Consider the following 15914-nt stretch of genomic DNA (forward strand, 5'->3'; position numbering starts at 1 on the left):
TTAGAAGAGAAATAAAAGACATTTGGCAAGAAGATAAAAAAGTGGAATGAAGATTTGGTTTCAGTCAGATTCCTGTTAATGTAAAGATAAACAAATATCCAAAACACTGAAAGTAAAACATGAGAGAACATATTTGTTCTGCACATGGAACAGACATATGTCTGGATATAATTTTCTTTCCCTTCAAGCTTCCCCCCCCCCCCCAATTAAAAAAGCCACTCTGACAAATCACAGAAGTAACAACATCCTGGACTGTATTTTTCACATTTCCAGCTAGCTCTGTACCTTTCCTTTCAATAAAAAGGGCATCTGACTCCTCTCACCTAACTTCCAACTGCCTGCATAATAGGAGGTTTCTCTTCATCTGTTTTCCTCTCAACTGTGCCATAATTACCATTTAAAATTGGGATTCTCTTATCGAGCATACCTCCAAGGACTGATTATGCTTCAAGGAGACTCTGCTCACCTTGAAAATCTGTTTGAAATGCTGGCTAGTTGAGCTGCTCTCAAAACATGCTCTCTCCAGGATACTAGAGAGAGTACAAAAGTGAGAGCCACTCTGAAGAAAGTATTTGCAATAGTTTAAAATACTAGTAATTAATATGAATTTTCCCTGTCAAAATGTCTAGAGGGATACTAGAACTGAGACTGAAGAAAGAAGGACTCCTGATTAGAGAGTTTAGAAACATACAGTGCCAGTCCAGTGAAACATTTAAGTGCATTGAGATTTGCCATCTAGCTCTAGCTAATCACAATTCTTTATAGTCATCACATTCATCCACTACAAATTCAAGCAGAAATGAGACTGGGACCTTGACCTGTACACAGGGCTGCCACCAAAATATTATAGAAGAACTCAGTTGTGTGTGTTCTTTGCTTTTCAGTATCTAAAAGTAAAAATATAACTGTGTGGTATATTAACTTCTTCCTAACTGGCATAACAAGAACATTTACTGTGCAGAAGAGTTTGCTTTAAATTGCACTGGCAAGTGGAAAACCACTGAACAAAGAAATTGTATCTTGCCCCAATCTTATCAGCTTCACCATACATAAGCCATGTCTCAGACACCTTGCTAAAGGAAGACATCAGAACTTAAAGATGTTATCTTCTTTCTTTACTAACATACTCATAAATAAATGGCAAACACATACAGCAGTCAGAGTCCTGTTAACCTTCAGAAATTTCTTTCTTGCTAGTCAGTGCAAAGTTGTCTGTTTTTCTTTCTCTTGCCTTACAACTTTCCCCAGTAAAATAGATGAGTTTCAAGTTCAAACCAACATTATGGTCTTATATAAAACATACCCAAGGCTCCAGTAAGTCATTTTGTTTTTAAAATTACCACTTGAGACAAATCACATTAACCTCACTTTTACTTTGTTCATGCTTTGCTTGGATTTCAGATAGCAAAAGACTACGATCAAGTTGCAGAGCTCCCACTCTCCCAGGGATCCTACTTCATGCTATAAAGTTCCAGGAAGGCAGCTCTCACCTCTATGAATCCAAACTTACTTCTAAAGGACATAAAGGTCTCTATATGGCCAACATTGACTTTTAATTGTAATTGTGGCATTTCTGAGCATAGAAATGCTCTCATATGCTGCACAACATTCAAGGGAAGACATTCAGATTTGTGCAGAGAAGCACACTCAAGAATTGCACCACTTTAAAGCAATCCCTCTTGCAAACAGCYATTTAATTCCATTAAATTTGCATGATTTTTCAATACAAGTCTACATTCTCTTGAGGTGAAACGTGAACTTCAACTGTACTGACCAGGACTGACTGATGGGAGGGCTTACCACACACAGTCACTGCTGACAGTTATCACTGGCTGTATGAAAAGATGTGCTGATGTTTGTCACTGACGTACTCTCCTACCAAACACCGCCGTCATTTTCTACTCACTATCCAGCAACTGGCACCTGCTAGTCAGCGCTTGCCCTCCAAACAGTCTAAAAAGGTATCTGACAAAACAGACATAAGCTCGTTTCATGTGATTCCAGAGCAAACGTGGACTTTCTGATTCAATAAATGGAAACAATTCCATCCTGCTAAAATACATACTCTAGCTCAAAGGATAGATTCATGTGTGTACATTAATAGATATTCATAGATTCTTCTACAGAAAGTCCTACCAAAATAGCCTCAATCCCCATCCAAAGGGAAGTGTTGCTAATCTTGTAAAGAAATCCCTAGAACAGAAAAACAAATTGCAATGCAGTTTTCATAGTCAGCCATCACCCATAATTGTTTTCAATTTCCCTGAAATTCTCATTTTCAATTAGCTGAGTTTTGCTTTTTTATTTGATCAGAATTGAACACTGCAAATATGAGGAATGAAATGCAAAGTGGGAGTTTAATTATCTTCCCCTCTGAAGTGCATGAAAGTTACTAAAAAAGCTGCCAGATTTCTAAAGGCTCCTAAAGACCTGCTTTTTTATTTTTTTTTTAAATTAATGTCAAGTAAAATAATTTTCAGTTTGCATTCCATTCTGATTTATCCTAGCAATAAGGTCAGTTTGTAAGCTCATTCAAATGACATTACTCAAAAGTGCATAAAATAGAGCCCTAATGAAGAAGAAAACTGGGAGTCCTGAATTGTTATTTTTTCTTACTATTGCAATGGATTTTTCTCCTTCACCTGAAAGGTGAATGTATTATCTCTCATGAAGATGCTGTGCTGCATCTCATATGATGCAACGAGGCAAAAGACGCACTTAATCTCTTGTGAAAATTAAAGCAAGCCCTTAGAAACACTGAAAAATTCCAGATGCATTTCAAAATAAAAAGTTCCATTATGTCTCTGATCACTGGCTATTACCAGAGAGGAAAAAATGGCTCATGACAAACATGCTTGGGAACCAAATTTTCCTGTGATGTCGGACATGAACAAGATGCAATGCTGAACCAAGCACAGAGGTGATTTTTGGTATCTTTTTCAAGGACTGTTCATTGGTTTGGTATAACCTTCATATTGTATGACATGGAATACATGACTAACAGTAGAGCAAAAGATAMACCTACTGTAAATGGGTAAGCAGAGAACAACTCTGGAATAACCCTCATCACCACATACCTCAGGACAGACCTGCACTAACACTCCYGTCTTTTAGTGAAAGGACCTAACCCCATTTCTCAGTCTCTAATTAGGCTTTGTTATTTACCTTCTTTTAAACGAGACTCTTTGTTTCCAAAGGTCATTAAACAGCCTGTATTCTAAACCCAGAAAGAGCTTACCATCCAGGCCAGGCAGAACAGTACTCCTCATGGCCAGCACCAAACCAAGCGGCGATCCAAAGAGGAAGAAATCAGACACCTCGAATTCAAATCGGCCCAGGTTTACTTCTGAGAGACTGGAGCTATTCACAGGAGGAAAGTCTGCATCATCTTTCAACACACTTGAGTGGATGCTGAGCAAAGAAAATGCACTGCTTCAACAGTAATGAAGAGAGCATCCAGAGGAAAAGTCTATTCCAAAACCAGACTGCTTAGAAAGCTCTAGCATCTGCATCTAGATCCAAGCAGTATGCATTAAATTGTAGACAGATATGCAGTATCTGTGTGCTATGTTATATGCTGTACATGCAGCTGTTTATCATGTTTTCTATCATGTGGCTGTTCAGCAAATTTACTAGCATCAATATGCAAGAGTTCTCTACAGTTAACATACTCATAAGAAAGTTATGCAAGGACTGTGAAGACTGAAGTTTACCTCCCCTCCCCTTCAGCTGTATAGACATATGTAAGCATATTCTGAAACTTTTGTTACAAATTCTAACCTATTCAACTTGTATAAGGACAATGACATTAAACAGTCACAGTCAAAGTATGTTATATAGATACTTAAAAAGGCTCTTTCTGATGTGTTCCCTAGGCTATGAACTAAAAGGCGACTACTTCTCAACTATCTATTACAGGTGAAAATTAGCAATGTATATGGATAGCTTTTCATCTTTTAAGTGATTTAAAAACTTTCATTTATTTTCTAAGCCACACATACATACAGGTAAACACAGATCATTTAACCCTGGTTGACAGAGAAAAGACTTGCCTCTCATTTAGTCCTGTTAAAGATGAAATTACATTCAAATTCAGTACATTAGCATACCCACATCTTGTTCAGCCATGAGACAGAGGAGAACATGTCTTCAGAGTATGCAGGAGCTGATTGTGAGAGATGCTGACCATACTGACTTTAAATAGAACGGTAATTGAAGCTCCCATGAGTTACCCACATGTGACATCCTCCATCAATGGCCAGAAATCCTGTAGACTGGTCCTGAATCAGCCAAAAGACCAGGCCCTTCTTTCAATCATTTGAGCTCACTAGTGTCCTAATTTATCACAATTTATAACGTGATGCTTTTAACCAAACTTCCAGGGACCAAGGTCAGGGCCCCTTCAGGGTAGAAACGAAGAAATGTGGGAATCAAATTCATCATCTGTTTGGCAGTGACGTTAGCTCTCTGTGCCAAAAGCACTCAGCAAAAAAGCACAAGTTAATGCAATGAAATGCAACAGCAGTATGCTGAACTGGGACATTTGTGTGAAAGAGGGATCTTTGTCACCTCATTACTCAAACTGAGACACCACCTCTAAATTACACTAAGTAAGCTCATAGGAAAAGATATCTAATGATCTCACATAAATTTCTCACGCAGAAAACAGAAGGCTTTGAATGTCTCTGTATTTACTGTGTGGGGCAGGGAATGTCTTGGTTTGAGTTGATTTTTTTCCTGTTTAACTTACCAAGGAATTTTTCTGCCTTCTTTAGTCTATGTATTTCCAGCTATTCCTCAATAACTTAGCAAAAGCCTACATTTTTATGGGTTAGAAATGTGAATGGAAGGTAATGCTTTTCCATCTGCTTGCTTAAGCAAAGCTGTGTGTAAAACTTTCAGTTTAAAATCACAGATACCAGAAAATGAAAACATAATACTTCGAAGAAGACTGTTTCATCTATTAATTATCCTATTATACCTCAAGCATGAAGTGCTTTACACAAGCCAAGAATGCGCTTTCTATGCTTTAAACATTGCACAGTACTACTCCTACAGAGAGAGCTAAAAGTGACAGACCAAAAAAATCTTCACACTTTAGCACATGCTGATATACAGAAAAAMACAAAACAAAACCATGGTGCAGAAATAAAAGCAGAAAAACCAACAAAAGCAAAGCAAAGCACATACAGACTGCAGCCAAAGCAAGAAAATAAAATTACCTTAAACTGCCACTAACAAAACAGCCAGATTGAATTACAGCACAGTGGTAAGTCTGCACTATACTTGAGCTGTCGCAGAACTGAAAGTTGGAACTCAATAAAACTTTTCTCCCTCTGCATCACTCCCAATGAAATAAAGAAATGAGAAGATGGAAAGAAAAAGCACAAAGAATTCAGATAAGTAAAAAGCAGTCAAATAGCTAAGAAGCTGCAGAAACAATAAAACAAAGGGAATGGTGATCTTTGCATCGTATCTGTGTTTAAAAGGTTTCTTAGGATTCAGGAAAGCTAATTAAGTTAACTCCCCCCCCCACCACACACACACCTTGCCATTTAAGCTGAATGTTTATGCAGCTTTCTGCTTTATTTTAATACCAGACTGAAGAGCTTGCAGACCAATGAGAGCACATAAAGCAATTATCTCATTCTTTGGAGACTAATGGAAAGCCTGTAAGTGAAGTCAGAGGGGTCTTTAGAAAGAAAAAAAGCAACAGAAATTCAAAATTATACAGCATTCATCCATCTTGATTTGTGTGAGCTGCACTGAAGAAATGGAACTACCTGCATTACAGTTTTGCACATTCAGAACTCTCATAGCTGAATAAAAAAAAGAATAAAAAACTCGCCACAGATGATTGGGTCTCAACTAGACCCATGATCTGTGAATCTATATCTATGCTTTTCTTTTAGGAATATGCAGGGACTTCGAGCAAGCTTCCAGAAACACTCCACGAAGGATACAAACAACTCCATTACTCTGGCACTGACAGGCTGCATTCAATGGCAAGCCCATTTCTTTTACTTAGTCATCAAACATTAGTTACCTAGAAAGGAAAGCATGATGTTGGGTTATAGTATCACAGTCATAGGTGGATGAGTCACTTTGTTTCCGTGGTAGTGGCTGCCTTGGCTCCTCATCCTCCATGATTCCCGAGATGTCAATATTGCTTTTGCTGAGGCGTTTGCTGCCATTCAGACTGGAGTCTTCTGCTAAGAGGGGATTATCCTTCAGAGAATGAACAGAGCAAAATGAAGGTTTAGAAAGGGATCAAAATACAACAGAGCTTACCATGAAATAGCTGCATTTATACATTTGGCAGGAAAGAGTGGAAGGGGTCAGACTTCCTCTCTGCAGAAGCACATGCAGAAAGAGATGAAGACTCGYTTTCCCTCTCAGATGTATAGCCTAACAGCTGGGAGGAGGATCAGAAATTTTTGAGGGAAGAGTAACACAAAGGCCTCATCCCTCTTGACTTCATCATTCTCAGAGAACTGTAAATATCATAAGATAATCAGATGGGTCTTATCTGAATGCACAAAATGACAATTACAACATGGTCTTGTAATTGCTACTGCAGACCACTACAAATTTTACAGGGTCAGGTAGGAGTTGAGGGCTCTTGTAGTGTGTGTTGGGAACAGGGAACTGTCTGCCTGCTGCTTTGTGTGATAAAGTGATGTATGATCAAAAAAGGATTGTCTTCTTAAATATGTGCTTCCCTTCAGTTCAAGCCAAAAATGACTACAGGTTTTACTTGTACTTTTTTATGCAACCAGTAATGTTTTTAAGTCTGACATTGACTCTATATATCTTGATCTGCCCTGCAGTTTACAATCTTCAGTGGAACTCTTTGTTGTTATAACATGTATTTTTTGTTTTGTTTTAAAAACAGTATCTATCCTCCAGAACACCAGAGATCTTCTAAAGCCACAATTCTATCACTGTTCTTGACAGAGTTTCTTATATAGGGACTTTGTACAGATACATTCTCAGCAATGTAAATGAACACCTTTTCTTAATCTGTTCATGTTTCATGATTATTTCAAACTGATTCAACAGGCAAAGGTATTTACCCCACAGATTCAGTGAAGAGTTCTGTTCTCTAGGTTGTTCCCAAACAACAATGCCACGAAAATACAATATATTTATGATTTTAAATTGAAACTTGCATGTTACAAATATTCTGCAATCTTTGCCTAAAATTCCAGCTTGCCAACTGTTCTTTCTATGAATAAATTTATTAGCGTGCATAAGAATGTTCAGGGTAGCACAGAAAATGGAGGTAGGAGGTGAGGACGCTCACATACACATAGCTGAAAGTGAACTTTTTGAGACCAATTCAGAGCCTATGAAATCCACTGATAAATCCATTGATCTAAATGGGCTGCAGGTAAAGCACTCAAACACCATACCATCAGTGATTTCTGAGAACCATATCAGGGTTGTCAAGTCTCAGAACTTCCCTAGACAATTAAGGCTCTCTGTGTGAATGACATGGCAGGTATCAGCACCTCAGCTCCCTTTACTTTTTAATAAGGAAGTTCATGTCAATGGAGTATGAAAAATAGGAACCCTTGCAGGTGCCAGAGCAAGAAAGTTGATGCAAAGAACTCAATATGATTAAATATTTTGTTTTCTGCCTCTTATTTTCCTGATGGTCTAGGGAAGAGGGCTGACTGTTTGAAAGGCATGGAGTTGGCAGTAACATAACACCAAATGCTTTTCTTGTAGTCACACACATATTTCTCCACAGTATTTAAAAACTAACTTGTGTCACCACAGAGCTAGCTAATAGGACTGCTTAGTARTGAAAGCTATTACCTTCATCACTGAAAGCTGGCAGCAATTCACCTTTGTCCTCTAAGCCTCACCAGAAAGAACACCTTKCAGAGGGCTTGATCTTCTCTTATGGCACAAGACAATCTCAGACAGGTCAAATTTTGCATGGGTTTGACAGTCTCAGAACAATATCATGTGGGAAAAGCATTAAGTTCCTTCTTCCTCACTGCTACTATTAAGGTTAATCTAGCATTTCAATTGCAGATATTTATTTACAGGGCATGATGTTTCTGTCAGAGACACAGTAGAATGTTAGTTGTTTTTTTAATCTGGAAGAAAAACATTCAGCTAAAACCAGTTAATAGGATATAGCATGCTATTATTGCTCTGCAGAAGGGAGCCTTCATTTCCTTCAGTAAGATTCAATTCATTTTAAACCTGATTTTCTATAGGTAAAACAGGTCTTACAAAACATACATTTCATAGACATTTCAATGAGGTAAGAAATCAGCAATTTTAAAAAGGAAAAGGGACTAAAGCTCTGTGGGACTTCTCCAGGGAAGGTCACTGGGAAACTGGCTAGTCATTTTACCAGAGAGCAGGATTCCTAATTTTTCTTTTTCTCTGTTGTATATGATGCTCTCCCCACCCTATTTTGTATTTTCTCCCCTACTGCTCCCTGAACCTCTGTTCTTGGACACTGCATTATGCCACTGCATTACACCATTGACATGCCTTTGGAACACTCTTTACAATTTATTACAGTGAACGTCCCAAGTGAAAATAGACTTTATCATGCTCAGTGCCTACAAGCAACTTGAAAAGAGTATAAAATCTAAATAGATAAGATGGAGGTTGTGAGAAAGAGTGCAAAGTTTACATAGGGCTGAAGCATGGTAGATCAAGAGACTTGGCCAAGGTAATGCAGACAGACTATGAAAAATTAGTAACTGAATCTACTTCTCTGGAGCTAGGGAGAGAACAAGTTCACAGGCCAAGCATTTCTCATAACCTCACTCAGCACTGGAACACATTAGTAGTCCTGTGCACCTGGGGTGAGATTTCATTTCAAGAGTGCAGAAGAGCCAAATTTGTTCACTAGAATTATGCAGATGAGCTGCTGGAGAATGAGACTACAGACATGAGCTATGGTATGAGTCTTCCCACAGTGCCCTGCCTACAGGCCTCAGCAGCCAAGAGGACCACCTGGCTTCTGTGCCAGGTGAATAATTAGTCCTGCTGCTGAGAAAGGGGAACCAGGGAGCTTGTTAGTGCCAGCTCTGGAGTTGGCTTCTATCATATGAATAATCTGCCCATTGGGGATTGAACTGGAACAAAATTATCTTCACATATGTTACTGAACAGCCATTCAACGGCAAAAGTCTGACAATCATTTGTGTCACAGAGACAGAAAAAAACTGGGTGAGAGGAGCTCTTACCGAGAAATTAAACCTCTCTAAGCCACCTGGGCCTTCTCTGCATCTGAATGGTGAAAACTGCATCAGATGCTAAGAGTATGTCAAAATGTCTGCATGCTGTGAGATCACAGAGAAGAGAAAGAGTTCAAATTTATATTATTATAATACCACCCTTTTTAAGTGTTGTACAAAAAATCCCATATTCAAATCTATTCAACGTGGAAAAATGTGGTCAGATTTTAATCTCACTGCTTTCAACATTTAGGTTTGTTTTCATGACAGGGTTTTTTCTTGCATACTATAAAAGACTGAGCCAATTCAGCATTTATATTAGCCAGATCACGGAGTGTGAAACAGTTCTCAAAAATATACTGAACATCAGACACCACATTAGAAGGCAGCTGAGGTGATCAGTACTGAGACTATTCACTGCATTTTAAACAACTAAAAAGTCTGTTTTCTGGTGCTAGAAGCTCTCTCAGATCCTGCAAATGCCACAATTAAAATTCATCTGCAGTAAAATGGTACAAACACCAGGATCTGAAGCAGCCACCCACTGATATGCTTTATGCATCCTTCATCCACATGAAGCAAACCCTCAGCTTTCTTACCCAAGGTGTGATATTGTGATGACAACACTGGCTTTCTTTGTTAAGCATTTCAATATTTACAAATGTCACTGCTCTTCAAAGGGCAGAAGTTACTGGTCTGGTTTGAGCAGAGTGACATTTGCTATACTGCAGATTCTTTTACTGAACATATAGGTAAATTCTCAAATACTATACAGGCATGTACACATAACAAATCAACATAATCACAGCAATCATACACATTTCTACATATACCATAGAATTCTCTACCCATTATGGATAATCCTCACTTGATTATTCAGTGAATAATGGAAACTAGAAGACAGAATGGACTGCATCACACAAACCAACAGATATTCATTCATTTGTAGTAGTAGTAGAATGTACCATTCTAATTCATTATTTACATTGTCTGGACAAATTAACAGACCCACTCTTGCCAAAAAAAGCTTCTGGTGCTTTAGAACTAGAAAGCTCTAGCTATGAACTGTTCAGAGAATGCAATGTGCTGTCCTCAGTACTGGTACTGTTAAAGGTTGGCTGTTGAGAATTCAGAGCTATGTTATTAATGGAGGATAATTCTCCCCCTAGAAATATTAAGAGGATGTCTCTTTGCTTGAGAGTATTACCATGTTTACATGCTGTCCTTTCATACATAGTTCTCAAAATGAACCAAAGAAGTTGGTATCACTGAGCCCATTTTTGAGAAGAGAGGGAACTAAACAGTCAAAAGTTGAAACAATTTAGCCAAGGTCACAAGACCATTGAAGAATGGAGCCTGGGTGCCTTGTCCAATGCCCACTCAAAYACAACAAATCACCTCTCAACCCCTGCTTGAGTCTGAAGTACACCAGATTAGTTGAACTCCAATTTTTTTTCTTAAATGGTGCGTACAATAATGCAGCTTAAATGCTAGCATTACTTAAAAAAATATATATATGCTTCCACTATCATAAATCCTTTTCTGGATCACAGTTAGAACTCATCCTCCCTTCTCTCTAACTGCAGAATTCATTTAGAGACTCTGTGTTATGCTCAGGGATCCATTCACACATGCTCAGGTGACCGGCATTCCTCATCATAAATGAGGCATCCTTCCACCAGCCACTAAAATTTACTCATGAGTACATCCTAACTCTAGATTACTGATAGGCTGAGAGAGCTGGGCCTGTTCAGCCTGGAGAAGAGAAGACTGAGAGGGGATCTTATTAATGTGTACAAATATCTGAAGGGAGGGTGTCAAGAGGATGGAGTCAGACTCTTTTCAGTGGTGCCCAGCGACAGGACGCAAGGCAACGGGCACAAACTGAAACACAGGAAGTTCCACCTGAACATGAGAAAACACGTCTTCACTGTGAGGGTGACAGAGCACTGGAACAGGTTGCCCAGAGAGGTTGTGGAGTCTCCTTCTCTGGAGATATTCAAAACCCGCCTGAACCTGATCCTGTACAGTGGATCCGTACTGTGCTCTAGGTGACCCTGCTTGAGCAGGGGGGTTGGACTAGATGATCTCCTGAGGTCCCTTCCAACCTCAACCATTTTGTGTGCGTGATTCTGTGTGATAGGAAGGAGCATAAGGAATTCCAGACACAATGGAGACCAATTAAAAAAAAAAAAAGTTTTCAGCAAAAAATAGCAGCCTGAGACTACTGAGAGAGGGTGCCTTTACATCCACCATCAGGGATAAATAAATAAAAGGCACTCTGTGGCCCTGCTTTAAGGATTTACCAATAAAGTGACTTAACCAGTGATTTCTGTGTACCATAAAACTGAAGCTGCAGACTTCATTTTCAGACAGCATTTTTTTGAAATATGAGCAAAATCCTGTGCTATCATTGCTATTTACCAAATTCCTAAATATCTCTGGTTTATATGGACCTGATTTCCTTCAAGGAATTAATCCCTAGGGTCTCAGCTGAGTGGGTTTTTTTTCTCTTTACCTGGATGCTGCTGATGCTTCCTCTCCGGCTGCTGTTCTGACTCTCGTTAGCTGTATTAGCATCATAGCAGATGGCATCAAAACCCAAAATTCCTCCTATGCAGTCACCAATGAGACACACCTGAGGAAATAAGAGATTTCTCTTTTTGGTGGGAGACAGCAAGTGCTTTAAAAAAAACCAAAAAACACCAAGCCTTGCAGAGGAGTTAGGACAACTGAAAGCCACCTTAATTTACACCCTTAGTATAACATTTCTGCTGGTTCCTATTGCAGCTGAAAAGATGTGTTTGCACTTTCTCCCCTTTCCTCTTATCCCCAGACATACACTCTAGGATATCTGCGCCCAATGGGCTGTTTTGACCAGCTGGGCATTCCTCCAAACCAGTCAGAATTCTTGCTGGCTACCTGCAGTCCGATTCCAGCTTAAAAAGTCCAGGTCACTGGAGAATCCGTCTCAGAAAGATTTCAAACTACTTAACATTTCCTTCAGAGTCACAGAAGGAATAGGAACTCAACAAATTAAGAACAGGTTGTTATTCCCTGGTCAAGACAAGGGAGCAGAACTTTTAAATGATGTATTAAGTGGAGAGATTCACTCACACTTAATATAACCATACAAGCTACCTTCAAAATATAGGCCAGGAAATTAAAATATATAAGTCTATAGGGTACTAAAATTGGGAATTCAACAGAAGGAGTAATTTTATGTCACACTGGAATCTGCCTCACAAGCCAATTACACTGAACATCTCCCCATCCCACAGGATGTTCATCCCATCCCTGTCCCCCTGCCCCTGTCTCAGAAGGAGTAATAGCTGTCATCACCTCTCTCCTCGATAACAATCCCCTCTGTTCCACAGGTTCTAGCAACACTTTTCTCTCCTATTCTCAAAGTGAATGTCTGGTCAGTTCTTCCCAAGTCCATCAATTAGTTTAACAGGTGACACTACCTCTCCCTACAAGCCTTACCTTGCTTCTAGCCTCAACTCAGCTTGGCTACAACACAGCTACATGTTCTGGATAGCAGGATGTTGTGCACAGTCTCCTCAAAGCGAGCAGTGTTAGGAAAAGCAAGCACTTAGCCATGCAGGTAGAAAAAAAAACAAACCTCTCAGTCCATCYCCACATACCAGACTCTCTTAACTGAGAGTTAACAGCTGTTAAAAGTGAATTTTCTCCAGATGAAAACATAAAAAGCCCAAAATATGTGAAGATAACATCTGCCCTAAGACAACTCTGACTCCAAAGTCAAATGCAATTGACCAACATACTGATTTACCCTTTTGATCTTCAGATTCCTATACCACGCAATGAAGTCAACAAAGACCTGAGAATCATATTGATACCAGTGACCTGAACAAAATTATCTGCACATTTTGTGGTGGATTAACGGTATCTTCTTGAACTTACCATTCCATTTCTAATCCTCATTATTATTGGCATGAAGGTAATGGGGTTAACTTGTTCCAGATGTTATATAAAGCCCAAAAGGCCATCTCTGCTCTGATGAACTTGCAATATAAATGGACAGAACAGACCAAAATACAAGAGAGGAAAGAGACACACAGGGTGGGGGTCAGGTTATATGGCATGTAATTTAGAAGTACAGGACTATTCAGATGTAGAGTTGGTATTTCTATCTAAGGACCAAAGCAAAGTACTGCAGACAGTGCAGAGAGGTCACTTTTCCAACTGCTAACAATGCTGGTATTTGATGATAAGAACACTGTGGAGCATACAGGGGTCATATAGACTCTTCCATATGAAATATTAATACAGATTTTTAATACAGATTTGGGGAAAAAAACAAACCAAACCAACCCCCCTCCCAAACCACCAAGGAGATTTCTTTGTAGCTTTTTGAAAGAAAAAAAACCCTGTGACATTAAATTTTTGCCGAGAGATCTGTTTTCACAATTATCTCTGTCATTGGTATAATTCTTCTTTGCATAATCTCACCTTTCATAATGTTCTGCCACTGCAGGTGGGTTATTTTTATGCTCCAAGCAAGAACAGTTTACTGTGGATATTAAAACTAGCTTCAACTCAAATTTCAGTCTAAAAAATGCTGATATACCACATCATAATCTTATTACTGCTATGAAAAGATTGTTTGTGTAATAAGGTTCATGCTTTCCTTCAAAGATTACACTGTACTCTCATATTAGATGTCTCCCCCCCCCTGTCTGGGGGTCACTGTACTTTAAGGAACCATAATTTTCTAGCTATTTAGAGGGCTCCCTCACAAAATAATTTCAGTAACTCACACTGGGTAGCAGTATGACATTTACTCTATGTGAAGCAGGGAAGTACTACTTATTTCTAGTCTAGTGACGGAGAAGCAGGAGCAATAACTGTGACCTATGTCAGCCAAAAGTCTGCAGGTGACTTCACTGGGGAACGGGTCAGACTGAAGAAATTAAATGACTTTCCTAAAGTCACACAAAACATCTGCAATGCAGCTGGGAACTGAATATTTGTCTTCTGAGACTCAGTGCTCCCAATTGTTTTACTACTGCTGTCATGGAGGCAGAAAAGAAAAAGCAATACTTAAATGCTGGATTCCTTGTGCCTTTAGCCAGAGATATGCTGATGTCCCACCCTATTCTATCAGCTATAGTGGGTTTGTGAGGAAGTCAGTAACACAGATTTTCAGTTGTCCTGGGCTGGCTGCTTTGTTCACTGCTTTACATAACACACTCCTACTGCACAACTCAGGCTCCTATGCATTACCAGAAATCATAGTAATAATTACTAAGAGCTTAGGGATAAAACTGCTTGTGGGAGAAGGAATAGCATCTTCTACCAACTGAGTAAGCCCAGGTTAGATACTGACAGGATTCCAGAAGTGTCTTGTTCATGCTGGGCACTGAGAAGGCATTTTATATAGGTAATCCCATGCTAACATTCCTTCATCATATTTGCAGCATTGTTCCTGTGCCCATAACCCAAAAGCTTTGACACAAAAATCAGAAATGGCCTAACAAAAAACAGCTTTCCCTCAAGGAATTATACTTTGATGTAAGAAAAAATAGTCCTACCTGTCCATTAAAACCAGCCCCATCTGGAGATTTGAGAAATTCATTATAAACTTGGTTGGCTCTGCTAATCACCATGGCAACTGCATCCTGGTACTGAGGGGACGAAATGGCCAGCAAGGGCAAGGCAGCCAGTGGGATGTGGTCTTCACTACTGCTGAGACAGCTCTCATCATAGCTGTAGGGATTTAGGCTAAAGAAGAACATGCTATTATCAGGAAAAATGCAAAAGGCAGCACACAGCATTAGAGAATGAACAATTACTTATTAACAGAAATGGCTTGGGCTATTGCAGTTCATAATGAGCGAGTACAGTAAGGATCACTTTCTCACAAAAAAAGCCAACTGCTTAAAATGACGCATTTCCTGCTTTGTGTGACTGAGACCATATTAGAAGTCATTTCTGCAATTCAACATACTTGTTGCAACTTGCCCACCTTATTTTCTTCACACACACAAATAGATATCACTTCAACCAGCAAACAGATTATTCTCTTTCAGCTTTTCTTTTTCATATATCAACTTAAAACACAAGGAATGGGATCCAACCATCACAGTGGAATATTGTTTCCTAGAACGCAAATAGTTGACAGAGGAATTATTCAAAAACATATAAAAACATTTTTCCCAATGTTTTTGTAAAGGCTTCCTCACACTACACACTTCCTCATGAGATAAAATTCGGATCAATAATTATTCTTTCAAAAAGACTATATAAAACCATGCATGTTCTGAAATCACATGCAAACGTTTGCCTGCTAACATTCTGGGAAAAGGAGGTGGACTAAAAAAGCAAGCTTAAATTTGTCAGGATACTAGTTTTATTTTACTTAAGATGTGCATTCTGCATTGCAGTTTCTCAGTAAATATATCAATCAAGCCTTAGCTGATTTTTACAGATGAATGGGGAAAACGATTCACAGAGATCCAAAGGTACAAGTCACATTACTGTGTGCCAGTTTTTCTTAAAGTAAGTTAGTTGACCTTTCTGTAGAGACTAAAGGAAGGTCAAAGTACTTTGAACAATTCAGCTCAAGTTCATCCAAAGCTGCAGACTAGCAACTTTAATATACTTCAACAATATTTTGCATTCTCTTTCTTTATGGGCTCCACAATAATAAAAGTGAACTGCTTGAAATGGGATTAA

General features: G+C 39.0%; 1 protein-coding gene across 1 annotated transcript in view; it reads right to left on the reverse strand.

Moving 5' to 3' along the window:
• The window catches only part of PITPNM3 (PITPNM family member 3), a 107851-nt gene that overhangs the window by 25940 nt on the left and 65997 nt on the right, over positions 1-15914 (reverse strand). The window contains exons 6-9 of the mRNA XM_026075922.1: positions 14771-14960; positions 11731-11850; positions 6047-6228; positions 3239-3411 (exon numbers count right to left, since the gene is read on the reverse strand). Coding sequence (XP_025931707.1) covers positions 3239-3411; positions 6047-6228; positions 11731-11850; positions 14771-14960 — 665 coding nt within the window. The remainder of the gene's footprint in view (positions 1-3238; positions 3412-6046; positions 6229-11730; positions 11851-14770; positions 14961-15914) is intronic.

This window comes from Apteryx rowi, unplaced genomic scaffold (genome assembly GCF_003343035.1).
Source record: "Apteryx rowi isolate R43461 unplaced genomic scaffold, aptRow1 scaffold_414, whole genome shotgun sequence".
Lineage (NCBI taxonomy): Eukaryota > Metazoa > Chordata > Aves > Apterygiformes > Apterygidae > Apteryx > Apteryx rowi.